The following is a 22998-nucleotide window of genomic DNA, read 5'->3' as shown; positions in this document are numbered from 1 at the left end:
ACTTAGAGTTTTTCAACTTTATGGTGGTGTGAAAGCAATACACATACACATTCAGTAGAAACTGCTCTGCGAGTACCCATACAACCATTCTGTTTTACACTTGCAGTATTCAATAAATGGCATGAGATATTCAACACTTTATCATAAAATAGGTTTTGTGTTAGATGATTTTGCCCAACCACAGGCTAATGTAAGTGTGTTCTGAGCACGTTTAAGGTAGGCTAGGCTAAGCTGTCATGTGTGGTGGGTTAGGTGTATTAAATGCATTTTCTACTTAGAATATTTTCAAACGCTTTTTTTTTTTTTTTTTTCCTTTTTTTGAGGTGGGTTCTCTGTCACCCAGGATGGGGTGCAGTGGTGCAATCATAGCTCACTGCAAGCTCCAACTCCTAGGCTCAAGCAGTCCTCCTGCCTCAGGCTCCCCAGTAGCTGGGACCACAGCCACTATGCCTTATTAATTATTTTTCTTTTTCTTTTTTAGTAGAGACAGGGTCTCTCTATGTTGCTGAGAGTGGTCTTGAACTCCTGGGCTCAAGCGATCCTCCCACCTCGGCCTCCCAAAGCGTTGGGATTGTAGGCATAAGCCACTGCACCCAGCCTGTTTTCAATTTACGATGCGGTTATACCCCATCATAAGTCGAGGGTCATTGGTACTAGAGAGCAAGTAGCGTAGCACTGAATCATAGGCCATAATGTCATCATCAGTGATAAAATAATGTATTTTTCAAATAAAGTTTCTAACACTTTTTATTAGAGAGCAACTGATAACTATACTCTTGTCATTTTGAATGTATAATTGAAAGACCTAGCTTGTAGTTCTGTCAACTTAAGTTTTTTAACTTTTGCGTTCTAGCTATAAAGCTTCGTAGGGACCTTAACTTATTTTAAATTGTGTTAAACAAATTTGATTTATATTTGTAGGTGCAGGAAGCTGTTTGGAGGCTCTGGAAAAAGGAAAGCCACTCGTAGTGGTCATAAATGAAAAGTTGATGAACAATCATCAGCTGGAACTGGCAAAGCAGCTACACAAAGAGGGTCATCTCTTTTATTGTACCTGCAGGTATACTAGAGACTGATTATTTTTGATCTCTTGCTTTAATTCGTCCCTTGCTGCTCCTCTTATCCACCTACCTAACTCATCTGTCTCTTCTGCCTCTTACCTTCTCCCACTTACCAAACTTTTTGATTTTCTCAGCTGTAAAACACTCCCATTTGTTTGTCTCCCACTTTGCAATCTCTGTGTTGTATTTCTATGTGTATCTGTGGCTGTTTCTTTGCATATGTGAATATCAGAGAGAGTGTATGTGTGTTTAGGCGCACATGTCTCCAAGACACTAATTTTGGAGTTCTAAATTTTGAGTTCATTATTTAGATTTTCATTATTCAAGGAAGACATTTGCTTATTTTAGTTAAAAGTTTTGCCTATAGTAAATCCACTAGAATCCCTAAATTATGTTTACTCTTTCATTTAATCAGTTACACCGAATATATAAAAGGCACTGTTTTAGGTGCTGTGGATACAGTAGTAAACATGAGATAAAGTCCCTGTTCTCATGGTGCTTACATTCTAGTTGTGGAAAATTGATAGTAAACAAATTCACAAATAAATGATCAAGGTATTTCACATGGTGAAATGTACTATGAAGAAAGTAAGACAGGGTGATGGGGTAACTGGGGTGAAGACTGATTAGAATTGTCAGAGAAGGCTTGGCAGAGTACCTAACATTTTGATCTTAGACTCGAAATACAAGGAAGAGCCAATCATATGAAGATTTAGAGGCAGAAGGAACAGCAAGTGCAAAAGCCTAAGGAAGGAATGAACTTGGAGCTTGGTGTGCTTGAGGAACAGAGGGAAGATTAGTGTTGCCAGAGCATAGTGAGCAATATAGCAATATAATAGAAGATGAAGCTGGGTGGGGGTAGCTTATGTAAGATTTCTGATTTTATTCATGTTTATTGAGAAGCCATTGAAGTATTTTAAGCAGATAAATTATGGTAAGGAGTATTATTTTCTACAAGTATATTAGAATTCAACAGGAACTGATCATCGTAATAGAAGGATGAAGAAAATTGCTTGTTTTCTATTAGTGCTTCTTTGAGACACTAGAAGCTTGCCAAAGGGCCAGGTCAGTAATTCCCAATTGTTTGACTTTAAAACCTATCCTAGTTTGATGTTTCAAGAAGTAAATGCCTCATAGAATTACTATATATGTGTATATATATGTTTATTTACGTTATAGTAAAATGAAATTAATTTTAAAATAAAAAACCTGAGAAGAAACTGGCTAGAGCATAAGCTTTGCTTTTAGTTTTACTGCTTCTATCTCTTAGGCACTCAGTAAATACTTATTTATTCATTAAATATTTATTGAGTACCTTCTATGTGCCAGGCATTGTTCTAGGCACTTGGTATATACATCAGTGAACAAAACAGACAAAGACTCCTGTTCTTATTGAGAGGAGGCAGATTCATTGATTATTTCAGGAGTAAAATTGTTGGTGTCATTATCACTATAATGTTGGAGAAGAGGGAATGTCAGGGTAGCTGTGTAATATAGAAGCCAGTCTTGAACTATTTAGTGAGTCAGGAGAGAAGCTAGATTAAAGAGGAATAGACTTATCTTCCTAACCGGTTTATGCAAGTCAATTTTTTCCAGATATTTTTAATTAGTATTTTCATTCTAAATGTTAAATCAGCTTTGATTTTATGTTAGCACATAAAAAGAAAAACATTGATTTCATAAACATATCCTGATTTTTTACTCATGCTGAAAAGGAAGGAAACTGTACAAGTTTTTCTTTTATTTTTTTACAGTTTTAAATGGCTTTTTTTCTATATTAATTTCAAGAAAGTCACATAAAAGTAGTAAGCAGTAAGTCAATAATTGGTTATATTTTCTTTTCTTTTACTTTTTTCTTTGAGTTTCGCTCTTGTTGCCCAGGCTGGAGCGCAATGGTGCAATCTCGGCTCACCGCAACCTCCACCTCCCGCCTTCAAGCGATTCTCCTGAGTAGCCAGGATTACAGGCATGCACCACCATGCCCGGCCTAATTTTGTATTTTTAGTAGAGATGGGGTTTCTCCGTTGGTCAGGCTGATCTCAAACTCCTGACCTTAGGTGATCTGCCTGCCTCGGCCTCCCAAAGTGCTGGGATTACAGGCATGAGCCACTGCATCCAGCCAGTAATTGGTTATATTTTCATTTTAGGTAAATCATTTATTTTCCCCAAACCTAGGCTGGGGGGTAGTATGTATGTTCTAATTTAAGCGACTGGTTTAAATAAATTTCTGAAGTAATAGTTCTATGTTTAAAACCTTATTTCTAGCATACATGGTGGTGTGGTATATTGTTTAATTATATATGAAGTCATGATAGTAAATTACTGGCAAAGATTATTTCACAATCTTCATGCATGGTCTAGTAGTTTCCCCAGCTTATTATCTTGTCTAGCAGCTATTACTTTTGGTTTCAATTTTTAAATTCTGTTTTCATGAATGAATTGTGCTTCAGTTTAAATATGCCCAGTCCTGAGAAGTATTACAAAGCCATGTGAAGACATTTTTCATGAAATATCGTTTCTGAAATAGTTGACATAGGAGATAAGGTATCTGCTGAATTTATATTGACATTTTATAGTACTCTTTGTATTGCTTTAATAATCCTAGTATGTATACTTAAAATATTAAAATATATGCAAATTCACATGTGCAGTTTTTAGAAGTACCACTATATTCTTGGAAGTTAGATTCAGTCATCAGTGGGCAGCAGATGAAGTATGGAATTTTCTCCCATGTTGCCTAATATTTTTCTTCTTTTGTTTTAGCACGCTTCCTGGGCTGTTACAGTCAATGGACTTATCAACACTGAAATGTTATCCTCCTGGCCAGCCAGAAAAATTTTCTGCATTTTTGGATAAAGTTGTTGGATTACAAAAATAAACACTAAACTCTCAACACTTTAAAAGCAACCCCCAAATTCAACCTATGGAATGTGATTAAATCAAATTAAATATATAATATATATTTACAAAATAATATAATAATAAACTTCCTACATCTATAGAATGTATAGGAAATTTTATGGTGTGCACATTTGCATTGGGTCCAAATCCTAATTGCAGTTTAGTAAACTTTCTAGATTTTTTCTAATATTCAGTATGTAATGCGCATTCACAGATTTTCTCCTAGAATCTCAAGTGGAATTGGAATCATGAAAATGAATGAGATTTGAAAACTTTCACAAAGATTATAAATGTAGTTTGATGTTCCTTAGAATAAAAAATGAAACAGTAACAACTTTTAAAAAATTTTACATAAGAGTCAGCATCTTTAGCTTTATAATCTAAGGAACCAAATTTAAAAAATGATGGATTACGCTCTGTGAAATGAAAAGTTCAGTCATTGCCTAAAAAAGACTATCAAGTTAGTTGATCTCTTGTACTTGGAAAAGCTACTTTTTTCCTAAAGAACACAGTGGAGTGGATATGTTCACTTTTTTTCTAAAACATATATACAAAGTGTTAAAAGAATCGTGCCTAATGTCAAAACTTTACTGGTTTGAGAAGAACATTCAAAAGGATTTATACCAATAGGACTTACTATTGTTTTTTAAGGATCCTCTCTCACAGTGGTAATGAAACATTAACTGTAACAAATTTATAATTTATGTGCTTATGAAATTAGTTTTATGAATGAACAATAAACTGATGCATATAATGGCTTAAATATATGGTTTTAAAATTGACTTAACTTGAGCAAGATACATTATGAAGTTCTTTGATCAGAGTGTGTGGTCTCAAGACCTTTACAATAGATTATCCTTAAGTGTCCACAGCTCTCTGGTACAGTGTTTAGATATAGTTTATCTATCAAAATAGAACATTCACTATAAAGACCTCCTTTCCATTCCAGTCATATTATCCCAAAATGCTAAATGTTCCAAACATTTTATTTGGAATGCATTTTATGTTTTTATAGGTTTATTTTTCTGATTGTGTTTTATTTAGGCTAATATTTAAAAAATGTATACTAGTGGTAGAAGGTGGTGACAAAGAAATACTCTGGGTAGCAGGAGGAAGCCAACTTGGATTAAAATTTTGCTGAGAATCTAAAAAGTGAGTAATCTGGTTGAGAATTCACAGCACCATAATCATAATTGCATATCGGTGTTATACTAATGTTTTAGGAAAGGTCCTATTCAAATCCAGGGAGAGAATCTTTAGTGTTTTCTGGGCCCTCATAAATACGTTTTTCTCATTTGAGAAAATTGTGACTTAAAGTTTATGTTGGTCACTTAGTTTATAGTTTATGATGAATTAAAGAGAAACAAAGGAAAGGCAAGGTCTACTCAAATATCAGACAACTAAAAGCCTATACAGTCCCTAAATCCTTTGCTATCTACTTTCCCAGAATAATGCATAACCTAAATTCTATTATTTCATTTAGGAGAGGCTTAAGCCATTGTTGACAATTGTGTGCAGTAACATCTCCTACTATGCTTTTGTGGAATTTTGTATCAATTTTGGATTTTTAAGTCAAAGGAGACTTTAGAATCATTTTGATTTGGCAGGGATTCTTGAAATTATCTAGTCCAATTCCATCATATTCAGATTTTACCATTTGCTTAAAGTAATACCTTTTGGCAGAACTGCCCCTAGGAGCAGCTCCTTGATTCCCAGTCCCCTGCTCTTTTTTTTTTTTTTGAGACGGAGTCTCGCTCTGTGGCCCGGGCTGGAGTGCAGTGCCCGGATCTCAGCTCACTGCAAGCTCCGCCTCCCGGGTTCCCGCCATTCTCCTGCCTCAGCCTCCCGAGTAGCTGGGACTACAGGCGCCCGCCACCTCGCCCGGCTAGTTTTTTGTATTTTTTTAGTAGAGACGGGGTTTCACCATGTTAGCCAGGATGGTCTCGATCTCCTGACCTCGTGATCCGCCCGCCTCGGCCTCCCAAAGTGCTGGGATTACAGGCTTGAGCCACCGCGCCGGGCTCCCCCTGCTCTTTCTACCATATATAATATATGTTGTAAGCTTTTTGTTTCTTTATAGTGGTTTGCCTAGTATTCATTTTAGTTACTCGAATCCTTTGCAAGGTAGGTTTTGTTTGTTTATGAAAGTTATTTAGTAGGAATTTCACACTTAACTGGGTTTTCCTTTGGCGTATGACAACCTTACCTAGGACTTAGAAATCTGTGATTTCTGAGTTTTTGGAATTTAGGAAAATGCTCTGGGTAGGATTGATAGTAGATTGAATAAATTAAGACTTAAAGTCTTAAAGACATAATTGTAGACTTTGGAGTTGGGAGATAATTTAAATATTTTAAACCACCAGTTTTATAGATGAGGAAACATGCTAAATTAATCACCACATTTACATCTTATTAGTTCTTATTAAAGAATGGTAACCAAAAGTCTGTTTGAAATGTTTGCTCAATTTGTTTGGTTTCATTACATGATAGAGCTGCAGGTTCTTGATATTAATGAGTAAGAGGAATGCAGTTTATTTAGCAGTTTTCTATTACTGAAATTTTCAGGGACAAGGAAATGAAAGAGTTCAGTATTGGGAAATTTGCACCATGGATAGATTAAGAGGTAGACAGTTAATAGAACATTTATGGGTTGGAGTAGGTGAAAAGAGATGTGATGTTATGGGATGACCTTGGGAATTAAGGATTTTAGATACTTATAATTTGGGAGGAAAGAAAGCCTGAAGGATTTGTTGGTAAGATAGTATAACCAATGAATTTGACATAGGGTTCTGGAACATTTAAAAGTAGTCATTATCTGCAAGTACCGTCAAGTATCTGATTTTGGACACCTTAGACCTCTACTTTTTTAGTAGAGACGGGGTTTCACTGTGTTGCCCAGGCTGGTTGCGAACTCCTGAGCTCAGGCAATCCGCCCACCTCAGCCTCCCAAAGTGCTGGGATTACAGGCGTGAGCCACTGCGCCCGGCTCTACTTTGTATTCTTTTAAAGGCAAGTTATATATAGGCACAAAAAAGACAGTACAAAAAGGTTGTTTGCCACTTTAGTATTTAGTTTGAGGAAGTTTTCCAAGACTAAAGTAGGTAATGACTAGCAGTAATATAAATATTCTTCCTGGCCTTTTATTATGGTATAAGCACGTAATTCCTCTGATTTGTTCATAATATAAAATTTGTGGAGATGACCAAAACCCTGCATATAGTCTGAGAAATAACATATGGACAGATTATTTGAAATTAATTTTTGGGAAAGATTTGGAAAGTGTCATCATGATAGCCATGTGGTGATCAGTTTTCTGCTGTACATGTAATACCATTTATTTATTTATTATTTATTTAGAGACCAAGTCTCGCTCTGTCACCCAGGGTGGAGTGCAATGGCGTGATCTCGGCTCACTACAACCTCCACCTCCCAGGTTCAAGTGATTCTCCTGCCTTCGCCTCCCGAGTAGTTGGGATTACAGGCATGTGCCACCACGCTGGGCTAATTTTTGTCATTTTAGTAGAGACTGGGTTTCACCATGTTGGCCAGGCTGGTCTCGAACTCCTGACCTCAGCTAATCCTCCCGTCTCAGCCTCCAAAAGTGCTGGGATTACAGGCGTGAGCCACCGCACCTGGCCGTAATACCATATTTTTATTGGGGAGTGGGGAGTGAAAAATAATTTTGGTTAACACTTAGTGCTTTCTTTGTATCAGGTACTGTTCGGAGCACTTTATGTGTATATACTCATTTAATCTTTAAATAATCCTATGTCATTCTACAAATGACGTAATGTGAAAAAAGTTGTATTCCATTTTAGGGTCCAAGAGATGTTGTGGAAATTGTAATTTGAGCACAGAATTCCAGTATACTTCCATCCTTTATGGGGACAGTAGGAGAGAATATTTGAAATCAGAGGATTTTCCTAAGAAATTTGGATTGTATGCTAGCCATAGGTGTATAACCTTTTTGAATTTTTACATTGTTACTTAAAAAACCACAGTGATGGCTACTCGTAGAATCCATGTGGAGAAACTCTTCCAGTTGGTTTACCTGATTGAAAGTTATTCACAAATATTTTTCTTTTTTCTTAAATATTTATATTTTAAAGTTTCATTTTGGTCCTTGCTTTATTCTTTTCTTGGAATTTTCATCATTCCCACAGCTTCTACTGTTGACTCCTTTATCTGTATCTCCCAACTCTGATTTGGACTCCTAAATGGTATTTCCAATTGCCTTTGGTCTTGTCTGTCTGTTAATTCTGTAAGCACCTCAAACTCAATGTGTGCCCCAAACTGAAATAATATTTCTTTTCATTCTTCTGAGGTGCTTATCTTTATTAATAGTATCATCATTTAGTCATTCTTCTAGCCTTTAACTCTGTCTCCAACCCCTATATCAAATTGGTTTCTAGGTACTCACAGCTTTATTTCCTAAGTACCTCAAGTTCATGTATTCATCATTGAGTCTTTTAATATAATGCATAATGAGAATCTACCTTTTGTATCGGCAGGATCCAAGACATGATTCGTGCTCTGGAGGACCTATGTCTTACTTATTTTTGAGTTCTTTGCCTGAAACACAGTAGGCTTTCCATAAATGATGAATTCACTTCTGTAACTTAGTACTCTTTTGATTACCTTGATTAGGATTAGGTATTGTTCTAGGAAACACTGTCATCTTGGACACGTTTATTTCATACTGACTTTGATTTGATAGCAAAGTATCTAGTAAGTCTCTTGTTCAGAAGATGTGACCATCATATTGTATGGTAAGTTTGTAGGATCAAGCACATATAAGAGTAGCATCCCAAATATAACAGTGCTGATTCTATGCAATATCTCAATGGTATTTAAGGGTCTGTCAAATAATGGTACCTGTTGGGGATTTGTGGCAAAACATGATGTTAAAAATTAGGTATATAAAAAGCAGTAACTATAGTGTTTTCTAGTAAAAACGTACATAGAGGGAGGTTTAGGATATTACCAAATGATTTTTGTTTTCTTTGAGACAGGGTCTCTTACTCTGTCACCCAGGCTGGAGTGCAGTGGCAGTTCCTCTGCCTCCCTTGGTCAAGTGACCATCCCACCTCAGCCTCTGGAGTAGCTGGAACCACAGGCATGGGTCACTACACCTGGCTTATTTTTTGTAGAGATGGGGTTTTGCCATGTTGCCCAGACTGGTCTTGAACTCCTGGGCTCAAGTGACGTGCCCGCCTCAGCCTCCCAAAGTGCTGGGATTACAGGCGTGAGCCACTGCGCCCAGTCGCCAAATGATATTTAATAACTTATTAAATGGCTAATGGCTAATTCCCTACATTAATGCTGTATTTATTGTATAGTTTTTAATTCTTTTTTTTTTTTTCTTGTAGGCAGCTAAACAAAAGGTAGACAAATCTGGCTAGGTTCAAACAGGAATGTAGAATACATGCTGCTATTTTTTTTTTTTTTTTTTAATGGAATCTCGCTCTGTTGCCCAGGCCAGAGTGCAGTGGCGTTATCTCAGCTCACTGCAACCTCCACTTCCCAGGTTCAAGCATTTCACCCTCCTGAGTAGCTGGGATTACAGGTACCTGCCACCAATCCGGCTAATTTTTGTATTTTTAGTAGAGATGGGGTTTTGCCATGTTGGCCAGGCTGGTCTTGAACTCCTGACCTCAAGCCATCCACCCACCTCAGCCTCCCAAAGTACTGGGATTATAGGCATGAGGCATCTTGCCCGGCCAGAATACATGCATCTTAATGTTGATACTGAGTCTTGAAAAATATTTTGACAGGCTTTTAATACCATTATATACTATCTATGCTGGTATTTCTAGATCTTCATTGTCTTATAAATTTTTTACCATATCATGGCCAAAATTACTTATTTTGATTGACACTTGTATCATAGCTTTGAACATGATTTTATTTGATGGCTGCAGTCCTGTTCTCTGAGGCAGTGGTTCTTAAGCTTATTTCAGCCATGGAACTCTTTAATTTAAAACTGACTTTTCTTAAAACTATGGCTTTTCTTCTTCTATGTATACATGATTTTGCACTGACTTTCAGGAAGTTTGCAGGACCTTGTGGCCCCAGGTTAAGAATCCCTAGGCTGAGACCAACTTCGTTAACTTCATTTCTTGGTCATTGTTCATTACTATTTTGGTGTTAACTCCTAGACTCATTTGTAATTAAACCCTTTTGATTAATTACGTTTAGATTTAGTAATTCCCAGTTGTTATGTAACACAAATTCAATACTTTTTCGTTAAGTTTAAAGCATACCAGCCAATACATTTCCGAAACTAACCTTAATATTCTTATGCTATTTACTCAGTACCTGTAACCCATAATGTGTTATGTAGTGCCTTTTCTAATAGATAACAAGGACTACATGGAATTTTTTATTTGTAGTAATTATTTTAGAGTATCCTACAATAGACTGGTGAAGAAATCCAGTAAGGCAATATAATACTGTATTTACTCACGGTTAAGTGTGCTTCTAAAGTACTTGTTTGCAGGACCCTGATAGTCACTGTTGGAATGATGTCTGTGAGACGCCTATAGTACATCTTTTTGATTGATCATTTCTCCTTTTGTGCAGCATTACATACTGGTCAATTCTCCACTGCCACTGTGAAGTGAGTGGATAATACACTCCCCAAATTTAGTAGTGAAAAACATTCCTAAGTCCCTAGCCTAAATTAGTAGTTTTCTGGATCTCAGTTTTCCTGTTTGTGAATTAATAAAACTAACTTCTCAGGTGATTTCTAAGACATAAACCTAGTTGTGTGGCATGTTTTAAAAATTAAAAATGCTGTTGAAATAACACATTTTCTCTTGGTTAGTTTTCGTTTTGAGAAGTAGGACTAAGATTTATTTTTGGAATTCGCAAAATACAGTCCTAAATGATTCAGAAAGCAGATTTTTCATTGAATTTCATATTTAAACTCATACTCAGTTTCTAATTGGGGTTATAGTTAGATAATTTAAGTTTATTTAGAAGTTTAAGTGAATGGGTCTTTCCAGTGCTTCAAATGTTCTGGATTTTTTCCCTCCTTCCCCTAATCCTATCTCTAGAGTGATCAGACACTGCAGGTATCTTAAGTCAAAAAACAACCCTCCGCTGGGCGTGGGGGCTTATGCTTGTACAATCCTAGCATTTTGGGAGGCCAGCGTGGGCAGATCAGCTGAGGTCGGGAGCTCGAGACCAGCCTGACCAACATGGAGAAACCCATCTCTACTAAAAATACAAAATTAGCCAGGCGTGGTGGCACATGCCTGTAATCCCAGATACTCAGGAGGCTGAGGCAGGAGAATTGCTTGAACCTGGGAGGCAGTGGTCGCAGTGAGCCGAGATTGCGCCATTGCACTCCAGCATGGGCAACAAGAGCGAAACTCCGTCTCAAAAAAATCCCGTCAGTATTTCTGTGCCAGTGTGATATATTTTAAAGCAAAGTAGTATTTTCCTTTTTTAAAAAATCTGTATTGTCATGCTATCAGGTGGAAATGGGGAAGAGAAGAAAATGAAAGCAAGTGGTTCTTGGTAATATTTTATTTTGCATTTCCGAACAAGGATCACTTCTTCGGGAAATCCATTCTTTATCTTGCCTTTATTTTCTCCTTCCTAAAACTTGAGGAGGAGGTTGAACAGGGCTGCCAGGCCACGCTTTGTTTTAGAACCATTGTGTTCCCTTCCTTCATAAATCTTGCTTTACTAATTCTGCTTGAATATTCACCCTGAAAAGTTGATAGGCTGTAGTTCCAGGGTGCTGTTAAAATACACTTTTAAAAAACATTACCATTATATTTTCAGTAATGAAAGACCCTAAAAAGAGATTCTGTAGAGTTATTTCCCTTAATTGGCTTCATGTTATTTGGTACTAAAAATAATTGAAATAAGTTATTTACGGCTAATTTTTAACATACTGGCTTTTCAGTAGGTTCTGTTACAGGTTGTTATGTGTTAATACATGGGTTTGTTATCTTTAAAAATCTAGGTCTGTTTATGTGGTAATGTCAGATTTATTCATTTTTATGTGGGCCAGTCATCCCCACTTTTTGCCAAGATAATTGGCTAATACCCCAAAAGCTATTTTTAATATTGATCACAAATTTGATCACTTAAAGGAAAATGTTATCAATATTTTAATATTGATTACAAATTTTACCACTTAAAGTCTGTTATCCACTGTTGAATCACAGAGTAATTCCCTACATTTGGAAGAGTGCTAGAGATTATGCAGCCCATCTACTTTATTTTACAGATGGGGAAACTGAGACTTACAGTAAAGTGGTACAGCCAAGTTCATAATATTCTTTTCGTGATACCATATTGCCTCTCAGAAACTAATAACTCATAGCATTTTGTCATACACATTTACAACTATACCTTGTGTGTCACAGGTAATGTATGCTTTAAAAAAATAATTCCAGGCATATACCTCATTTAATTGGTTGAAACGTGAAGTGTTATTTTAGAATTAAAATCATTACTATTTATATGTCACACTACAGTTTCCTCTTTTGATCAGTGAAGAAATAAATATAGCAATTAAAAGGACAAATTACATATTCTAGCTAAATTTCAGTATAAAAAGTAGTCATAAAATTAAAGCCCATCAATTTCATGACAGGTAAACTATGTTATTTAACGTTACTTTAATATTTTTTCAATTTATTTTAATTTGTACCCAGAGGTACAGTGCTTAAAACGTCCTTTTTAAGACAATCATTTTCTTTCCATTATACTTAGATGTCAAAGGGAATAATTCCATTAGGGATGGGGAAACAGGATATGGACACATATTAGAACTTTCATTTCCAGTAGAATTTCAGTGAAATTGCTCTGGTTCTTACCTTTTTTTTTTTTTTCTTGGACCAAAAAATGATTACTTGGTGAATGTTTTGTCAGGTAGCAGCTAACAGCAATCCATATTTAAGCACAAATGTGCTAAACACTGAATTACAGTATCTTATGTATTATTCTAACAACCTTAGGTTTAAGTCACAAAAATTTCTAGAGCAGTGTTTCTCAAACTTTGAAACATTGATAGGTGATCTATGGAGGGAAAAAGGTGTTTGGTAAAGGCTAGGTCAAAAATGTGAAGCATTTACTGTAAGCATTCCTTAGGACCTTTATTGTTGCTAATGGGCACTGTGAATCTCAAGGATAGGATTATAATATGCAAAGTTTGCTGAAATTTTGGCCTTGAAATTCTCTTTTTAGTAATACATTATTCTAGAGCAGTGGTTTTCAAAGTGTATTCCCTGGACCAGCATCATCATTATCACCTGGGAACTTGTTAGAAATGCAGATTCTTGTGAGTCATCCCAGACCTGCCTCAGAATCCCCTGGGCAAGAGGCAGTCTTTTAACAAGCCCTCCACTTGAGAACCACTGTTCTGGAGGTTTACAGGACTAAAGCAGTTTGCTGTGGAGAAAGCCAATTGGGATTTCAAGTGCGATATTTCAAAGGGCAGTATTAAACACCTTGAAGTGGCTTTTTATTATATGCGAGACAAAGTCTAGCATCGATCCATAGGTCTCTAAAATCTCCTATTCTACTAATCTGCAGAATGGAACCTCTGCTTTACCACTTCTGGGACTTTGTTCATGTATTTTCTGTCTTGGTATGTAATTCCTCTTTATGGCAATTGTGCAAACATCAGGAGATTTTATATAGTTTTAGTTTCAGTACTGTTACTGATTGGATGTGAAAACTTAGGTAGGTCTTAAAACTATTTCAGACCTGTTTCTGTAAAATAAGAGGTCCTTTGGAGCTGTAAAATTCCAATTACTTGTTTTCCCAGTTTATGATGCTATTGTTTCTTGCTCACTAATGATAGAATGTTTAAATTTACTTTTTAAAATTAAGGTAATACATGTGAATAGTTAAAAAATGTTAATTAATTCTGCAAGGCTTACAACAAGGAACAGCAGTTGTATGTCTTACTCCTTCCCATCTCTGTTACTTGCTTCTTACAGGTGACCATATTACTTTATGTTTTATAAATAATATGCTTAAACTGGTTTTGTTTTGATTTTTAAATTTGAATATCAGTTTAGGCTTCCTATATGGAAGAGGAGACTTTCAAAAATTAATGTTTTTAATTTACTAGTCACGATTGTATATACATTTATAGGGTACAATGTAATGTTATGCTATTTGTGTACAATGTGGAATGATTATGTCAAGCTAATTAACATATCCACCTCACTTACCTATCATTTTTTATGGTGAGACATTTGAAATTCTTATTTTGAAGTACACAATATATTATTGACCGTAGCGACTCTGCTGTACAGAATATCCCAGAACTTGTCTTCTATCTGAAGTTTGTACCCTTTGATCAACAACTCCCATTTTCTCTTTTCCCACTCACCCCCCAGCTTCTGGTAACCATCATTCTAACTCTCTACTTCTATGAGTTCAACTTATTTAGATTCCGTATGTAAATCTTGCCCTCTTTGTCTTTCTGTGACTGGCTTATTTCACTTAGCATATAATGTCCTCTAGGTTCATGTGTGTTGTCACAAATGACAGAATTTCCTTTTTGTAAACACTGAATAGCATTCCATTTTGTATATGTACCACATTTTCTTTATCCATTCATCCACTGATGGACACTTAGGTTGTTTCCTTATCTTGGATACTGTGAATAATTCTGCAGTGAACATGGGAGTGCAGGTATCCCCTGACATACTGATTTTATTTCCTTGGGCTATATATCCAGAAGTAGTATTACTAGATCATATGGTAGTTCTATTTAATGTTTTGAGGAACTTCCATACTGTTTTCTATAATGGCTGTACTAATTTACATTCCCACCAACAATGTACAACAGTTTCCTTTTCTCTGCATCCTTGCCAACACTTATCTTTCATCATTTTAAATAAAAGCCATTCTAATAGTTGTGAGGTGATAATCTCGTTTTGATTTGCATTTCTCTAATGATTAGTGATGCTGAGCATTTTTTCATGTACTTGTTTGCCATTTTTATATTGTCTTTTGAGAAATGTTCATTTAGTTCCTTTGCCCATTTTTAAATTGGGTTACTTGTTTTCTTGCCTTATTGAGTTGTTTGATTTCCTTACAGGGTGTTTTTTTTTTTTTTTTTTTTGAGTTATTTGATTTCTTTACATATTTTGGATATTAACCCATTATTATATGTATAGTCTGCAGATATTTTCTCAATTTCTGTGGGTTGTCTCGTCACTTTGTTAATAGTTTCCTTTGCTGTGCAGCAGCTTTTTAGTTTGGTGCCATACCATTTGTCTATTTTTGCTTTTGTTACCTGTGCTTACAGGGTCATATTCAAAGAATCATTGCCCAAAGAACTGTGGAGCTTTTCCCCTATGTTTTCTTCTAGTAGTTTTGCAGGTTCAGGTTTTATATTTAAGTTTTCAATCCATATTGAGTTGATCTTTTAATATGATGTAAAGGATCCAACTTCATTCTTCTGCACGTGGATAGTCAGTTTTCTCAACACCATTTATTGACGAGACTGTCCTTTCCCCATTGTGCATTATTCTTAATACGTTTGTTGAAAATTGACCATAAATGTGTAGGTTTCTTTCTGGGCTTTCTATCCTGTTCCTTTTTTCAATGTGTCTGTTTTTATACCAGCATGATGCTGTTTTGATTATACTCACTTTATATATGATTTGAAGCCAGGGAGTGAGATACTGCTAGCTTTGTTCTTTTTACTGAAGATTATTTTGTCCATTTGGGATCTTCTGTGGTTCTATATAAATTTAAGGATTGTTTTTTCTATTTCTGCAAAAATATCATTGGAATTTTGATAGAGATTGCATTGAATCTGTGGATTACTTTGTAGTGTGGACAGTTTCACAATATTCTTCCAATCTATAAACATGGGATATTGTTCCATTTATTTGTGGGGTTTTTTTTTTCAGTTATTTTCATGAGTGTTTTATAGTTTTCAGTGTTATATCAGTCTTTTACCTCATTGGTTACATTTATACCTACGTATTTGTTGCTATTGTAAATGGGATTGTTGTCTTGATTTTTCTCTTTGGATAACATAGAAACACTACTGATTTTTGTATGTTGATTTTGTATCCTTCAACTTTACTCTTTTTTTTTTTTTTTTTTATCAGTGCTAACCATTTTTTTGTGTGTGTAGTCTTTAGGTTTTTCTATATACAAGAGCATGTTATCAGCAAATAAAGATAATTTCAGCTCTTCCTTTTCTAGTAGGATGTGTTTTCTTTCTCTTGCCTAATTGCTCTGGCTACAATTTGTTGAATAAAAGTGGTGAGAGGGGGCATCCTTGTCTTGTCTCTGATCTCAGAGGAAAAGCTTTCGATTTTTCACCCTTGAAAATGATCATAGCTATGGGTTTATCATATGTGGTGTTTATTGTACTGAGATACATTTCCTGTATACCTAATCTGTTGAGAGGGTTTTTGTTTGTTTGAGACGGAGTCTCATCCTCTCACCCAGGCTGGAGTGCAATGGTGCGATTCCAGCTCACTGCATCTCTGCCTCCCAAGTTCAAACGATTAACCTGCCTCAGCCTCCTGAGTAGCTGGGATTACAGGCGCCCGCCACCATGCCCAGCTAATTTTTTTTTTTTTTTTAGTAGAGATGCGGTTTCACCATGTTGGCCAGGCTGGTCTCGAACTCCTGACCTCGTGATCCGCCCACCTTGGCCTCCCAAAGTGCTGGGATTACAGGTGTGAACCACCGTGCCCAGCCAAGAGTTTTTTGTTTGTTTGTTTTTTCATTATGAAGGGGTGTTGAATCTTGTCAGATGCTTTCTCTGCCTCTATTTAAACGATCATGATTTTTATTCATTCTGTTAATGTGGTGTATCACATTTATTGATTTGTATATATTGAACCCTCCTTGCAGCCCAGGGATAAATCCCAGTTGATCATGGGGAATGAGTCTTTTAATATGTTGTTGAATTTAGCCTGCTAGGGTTTTGTTGAGGACTTTTGCGTTTATGTTCATCAGGGATATTGGTCTGTAAATTTCTATTTTTGTGGTGTCCTTGTCTGGCTTTGGTATCAGGGTAATGCTGGTCTTGTAAAATGAGTTTAGAAATATTCCTTCTTTTTCAGATTTTTGAAAGAGCTTAAGAAGGATTGGTACTGGTTCTACTTTAAATGTTTGGTAGAATTCAGCACTGAAGCCATCGGGTCTTGGACTTTGGTGGGAGACTTTTATTACTGATTCAATCTCCTTCATAATTATTGGTCTGTTCAGATTTTCTATTTCTTCATGATTTAGTCTTGGTAGGTTGTATGTGTCTAGGAACTCATCCATTTCTTCTAGACTATCCAATTTGTTGGCGTATAATTGTTTATAGTAGTTTCTTGTGATCCTTTGTATTTCTGTGATATCAGTTGTAATGTCTCCTATTTCATTTCTTTTTTTTTTTTTTTTTTTTTTTTTGAGACGGAGTCTCGCTCTGTCACCCAGGCTGGAGTGCAGTGGCCAGATCTCAGCTCACTGCAAGCTCCGCCTCCCGGGTTCACGCCATTCTCCTGCCTCGGCCTCCTGAGTAGCTGGGACTACAGGCGCCGCCACCTCGCCCGGCTAGCTTTTTGTATTTTTAGTAGAGACGGGGTTTCACCGTGTTAGCCAGAGATGGTCTCGATCTCCTGACCTCGTGATCCGCCCGTCTCGACCTCCCAAAGTGCTGGGATTACAGGCTTGAGCCACCGCGCCCGGCCTCCTATTTCATTTCTGATTTGAGTCTTTTTGTCCTAGTCTAGCTAAGGGTAGGTCAATTTTATTTATCTTTTCAAGGAACTAACTTCTAGTTTCGATTATTATTTTTGTATTGTTTTTCTAGTCTCTTTCATTTATTTATACTCTGATCTTTGTTTCCTTCTTTCTGCTAACTTTAGGCTGTTCTTCTTTTTCTAGTTCCTTGAAGTATAATTAGATTATTTGAGATCTTTCTTCCTTTTTAGTGTAGGCATTTACCACTATAAATTTCCCTCTTAGAACTGTTTTTGCTGCATCCTGTAAGTTTTTGTTTATTGTTTTCCATTTTCATTTGTCTCAAGGGTTTTTTTATTTCCTTTTTGATTTATTCTGTGACACATTGACTTGTTCAGAAGCATTTTGTCTAATTCCCACATATTTGTGTATTTTTCAAGATTCTTTCTGTTACTGATTTCTGGTTTCATGCCATTGTGATCTGAAAAGGTACTTGATATGATTTCAGTTCCCTTAAATTTGTTAAGACTTGTTTTTTAGCGTAACAATATGATCTCTCCTGGAGAATGGTCCATGTCTGCATGGCAAGAATGTGTATTCTGTTGCTATTGGATTGAATATTCTGTATATGTCTGTTAGGTCCATCTGGTGTAAAGTATAATTTAAGTCTGATGTTTCCTTATTGATTTTCTGTCTAGGTTATCTGTCCATTGTTGAAAAAGGGGTAATGAGGTCCCAAAGAGCAGACTTTTTCTTTTTTCTCTTCCCTATTTTCCTTCCCATCCTCCTAATTTAGTTTTATCAGTTCTGTGAGATTCATTTTCAATGTTGATATTGCCATGACTGCTTAACTACAGTATTATTCACATCTGAGCCATGTAGTGTTCAATGATTTGTTTCCTTTCCTGTAAAACTTCATTTTATCTCATTTTGTTATTTTCTCATTTTCCTAGTTTTTGATAGTAACATCTCCAAATTTTCCAACAGAAGTGTACATCTCTCATTATATTCAAACACATCGAGTTATCTAAACCTTTATTATCTTTTTCGAGATATCCACACTGGAGTTCTCCGTCCTATTTTTGGAAATGCTTATTTTCTAGTCCTACTAAGTGTCTGTCTTCCTGTGATTTCCCCTTCATCCTTATGCTGTAATTTCTCTTTGCTTTTCTCTTGTGTTGAATCTCCTATTTCCAAGATTGCTCCCTGCCACCCCTAGACTTTAAAAGAAAATTCTTTATTTTGGTTTCACATATCTTCAGTAGCTTTCTGAGAAAGGGTGGCAACATTTTTAAATCTTTTTTTTTTTTTTACCTTGTTTTACTCTTTCATCTGATAGTTTGCTATAGAAATAAAGGTTGGAAATAACTTCCCCTGTAATCTGGAGCTTCATTGTTTTCCGATCCCAGTTTTTTGAGAAGTATATTGTGTTCTTATTTGTGTTCTTTTGTGTATAAACTGTTTTTCTTCTCTGAAAGCTTTAGGATCTTCTCTTTTTCCCCTGACTTCAGAAACTTTATTGTTATGTCCAGGGATGATGATCTTTTTTGCTTTCATTGTTGTGACTACTTCATGAGTCCTTTCAATTTCAATATGGATACTCATGTTCTACAGTGCTAGAATTTTTTTATATTGTCATAATCATCATCATCATCATCACCATTATCATTTCTTTCCCTCTGCTTCATCTCATTTTGGGCTTCCTGCTGGTTAGATGTTGGCTTTCCTAGATTGATAATCTAATTTTCTTATTTTTTCTTTCCAATATCGTTGACTATTCTGTGAACTCCTCAACTCTATTTCTTCTGCTTTTTTGTTTTACTTAACTGTTAAATTTAAATACAGTAAAATTAGCCTGTTTTCTTATATAGTTCTATAATTTTGACAAACGCATAATCATGTAACCACCGCCACAGTTGAGATGCAGAACAATTCCAGTGCCCCCATTTATCCTTTCTCTTTGTAGTCAGCTCTTCAACCCCAACTACTGACAAAAACTAATCTGTTTTCCCTTCCTATCCTTTGGCCTTTTTCAATATGTCATATAAATGCAGGCATACAGTGTGTAGCCTTTTGAATCTTGTCTTTTTTTGGTTCACTTGTTAATTTGAGATACATGTTCTTTTATGTATCATTATTTCATTATTTTCTATTCCTAGAAGTATTCTTTTCTTTGAATGTACCACAGTTTTTGTCCATTCACCAGCTGAGAAATGTTTAGATTGTTTCCAGTTTTGAGAGTTCATGATTATGGATAAAGCTACTGTGAACATTCACATAGAGGTTTTTGTGTTACTATTTCTCTTATGTAGATACCTAGAAGTGGGATTGCTTGATCATATGGTAACTCTGTTCAATTTTATAAGAAACTGCTAAACTATTTTCCACAGTGGTTGTACTATTTTACATTCCCACTAGCACATATGAGAGAGTTCCAGTTGTTTTATATCCTTTTCAATACTTGGTATTGTCAGTTAAAAAAATTATTTTAGGCCGGCGCGGTGGCTCAAGCCTGTAATCCCAGCACTTTGGGAGGCCGAGACGGGCGGATCACGAGGTCAGGAGATCGAAACCATCCTGGCTAATATGGTGAAACCCTGTCTCTACTTAAAATACAAAAAACTAGCCGGGCGACGAGGCGGGCGCCTGTAGTCCCAGCTACTCGGGAGGCTGAGGCAGGAGAATGGCGTAAACCCGGGAGGCGGAGCTTGCAGTGAGCTGAGATCCGGCCACTGCACTCCAGCCTGGGTGGCAGAGCAAGACTCCGTCTCAAAAAAAAAAAAAAAAAAAAAAAAAAATTATTTTAGTTATTCTAAGATGTATGGAGTGGTATCTCATTAAAGATATACAAATGGTCAATAAGCAGATGAAAAGATGCTCAGTATCATTAGCCCACTGGGGAAATGCAAATCAAAACCACAGTGAGATACACTTCCCACCCACCAGTTGACTATAATCAAAAGATGGAAAATAACAAGTGTTGATAAGGATCTAGAGAAAAATTGAACCCTCATCCACTATTGGTAAGAATGTAAAATGGTGCAGTTGCTCTGAAAAACAGTTTGACAGTTCCTAACATTAGGTTAAATAGTTACCATATGATCCAGTAACTCCACTCATAGGTATTATGCCTAAAATAATTGAAAACATAAGTCAAAACAAAAATTTGCATGTGAATATTTATGGAAATACTATTCATAATAGCCCAAAAGTGGAAACAACCCAAATTTCTATCAACTAACGAATGGATGAACAAATTTTGTTTTATACAGTGGATTGAACTATGTAGTGATGCACCATGCTACAACATGGGTGGACTTTGAAAACCTTATGCTAAGTGAAAGAAGCGAGTCACATAAGAGCATATATTTTATGATCGCATTTATTTGAAATGTTCAGAATAGGGAAATCTATAGATTCAGGAAGTAGATTAGTGGTTGTCTGGGGTTGGTGGGGATAGAGGGATTAGAAGTTGACAGCTACAGGATGCAGAGTTTCATTTTGTGATAAAGAGAATGCTCTAAAGTTGATTATGGTGATGGATGCACAACTCTATACAACAAACCATGGAATTGTATGCTTTAGGTGAGTGAATTATATGGTATGTGACATACCTGAAAGCCGTTAAATTTACCAGTTTTAAGAGTACAATTTAATTTTTAGTGAATATACAGAATTGTACACATCACCACAAAATAGTTTTAGTAGATTTTTGTTATTCCAGAAAGATTATTTGTGCTTATTTGTAGTCAGTGCCTATTTTCACTCCAGCCCTGGGCAACTACTTCATCTGCTTTCTGTCTCTAGATTTACCCTTTTGGCATATTTCTTATAAATGGAATCATATTCCTTTTGGAATCATACAGTTTTTGCTTCCATCTTCTTAGGACCAGTTTCTCCAATCCTTGTTAATGCTAGTTATTGTTTGTATTATTTATTATAGCTATCCTGGTGGGTATGTAATGATGTCTTACTGTGATTCTAATTTCCATTTTCCTAACGATTAATGATTTCGAATATTTTTTTATGTGCTCATTAGCCATTCTTGTATCTTTGGTGAAATGTGTATTCAAATCTTTTGTCTATTTAAGAAATTGGATTTTTTTATTGTTGACTTTTCAGAGTTCTTTACATATTTTAGTACAAAGTTTTTCTGGTTAGATATGTGATGTAAAAATATTTTCTCCCAGTCTTGGCTTGTGTTTTCATTCTCCTAACAATGTCATTTGCAGAGCAAAAGTTTTAAATTTTGATAAAATCGAGTTAATTTTTTTCCCTGTTATATATCTGAGAACTCACTACCTAACTCAGGATCTTAAAGATTTTCTCCTATATTTTATTTTTAAAAATTTTGAAGTTTTATTTTACATTTATGCCACTTAGAGTTAATTATAGTACAAGATGGGAGATATAGGTTGAGGATCCTTTTTTTGCATGTGGATGGTCAATTGTTCTGGCACCACTTGATGAAAATGCTATCTTTTTTCTATTGAACTGATTTTGCACCTTTATCAAAAATCGGTGGACCATATTTGTGTGGATCTACTTCTGTGTACTTCCCTGTGTGTTTTTTCTTTTGCTCTGTCTCCTTTTGTCTTCCTGTCGCTACTTGTGTTTTTCTTTTTTTCAGTTTTCTATTACTTTTCTGATTCTCTCCCTTCCTCTCCTGATTTTCCCTTCTCCCATTCCCTTCCCCAAAATGAAGCATTTAGATTGCATTGTTTTATATATCATACTTATTTTTAGTTTAAAAAGCAGATGTGAAGCATTTGTGTTTTTCTCTACAAGTACAGTATGCTGGAAGCAAATTAACTTTTAAATTATCCTTTTTTTTGAGATGGAGTCTCGCTCTGTTGCCCAGGCTGGAGTGCAGTGGCGCGATCTCGGCTCACGCCATTCTCCTGCCTCAGCCTCCCAAGTAGCTGGGACTATAGGCGCCTACCACGCCCAACTAATTTTTTGTATTTTTAGTAGAGATGGGGTTTCACCATGTTAGCCAGGATAGTCTCGATCTCCTGACCTCGTGATCTGCCCTCCTCGCCCTCCCAAAGGGCTGGGATCACAGGTGTGAGCCATCACACCTGGCCAAATTATAACCCTTAATTAATTTTTCTCAGTGAATTAGTGACCTTAACGAAAGATGGCAATCTCTCTTCCCAAACAGTGTTTCAGAACTTTTGCAAAAGGCATCACTTCTCCAGTGTTACAGTATCTTTACAAAAGAAATTAGTGGCTGGACACGGTGGCTTATGGCTGCAATTCCAGCGCATTGTGAAGCTGAGGTGGGAGGATAGCTTTAACCCAGGAGTTTGAGACCAGCTGGGCAATGTGGCAAGACCCCAACTCTACAGAAAATACA

General features: G+C 36.1%; 1 protein-coding gene across 15 annotated transcripts in view; it reads left to right on the top strand.

Annotated features, from left to right (window-relative positions):
• The window catches only part of ALG13 (ALG13 UDP-N-acetylglucosaminyltransferase subunit), an 89359-nt gene that overhangs the window by 2579 nt on the left and 63782 nt on the right, over window positions 1-22998 (top strand). For 9 of the 15 annotated variants that reach the window (XM_033200876.1, XM_033200875.1, XM_033200883.1 and 6 more), the window contains exon 3: window positions 922-1060. In XM_033200876.1, coding sequence (XP_033056767.1) covers window positions 922-1060 — 139 coding nt within the window. Of the gene's footprint in view, window positions 1-921; window positions 1061-3824; window positions 5115-22998 lie in introns of those variants that run through there. The other 6 variants (XM_033200887.1, XM_033200888.1, XM_033200889.1 and 3 more) reach the window with 3 other exon arrangements.

The sequence above is a fragment of the Trachypithecus francoisi genome, unplaced genomic scaffold, assembly GCF_009764315.1.
Source record: "Trachypithecus francoisi isolate TF-2019V2 unplaced genomic scaffold, Tfra_2.0 Lachesis_group6, whole genome shotgun sequence".
In the NCBI taxonomy this organism is placed as follows: domain Eukaryota; kingdom Metazoa; phylum Chordata; class Mammalia; order Primates; family Cercopithecidae; genus Trachypithecus; species Trachypithecus francoisi.
The sequence above is the reverse complement of the archived record's forward strand: the minus strand, read 5'-3'. Positions and strand labels throughout refer to the sequence as shown.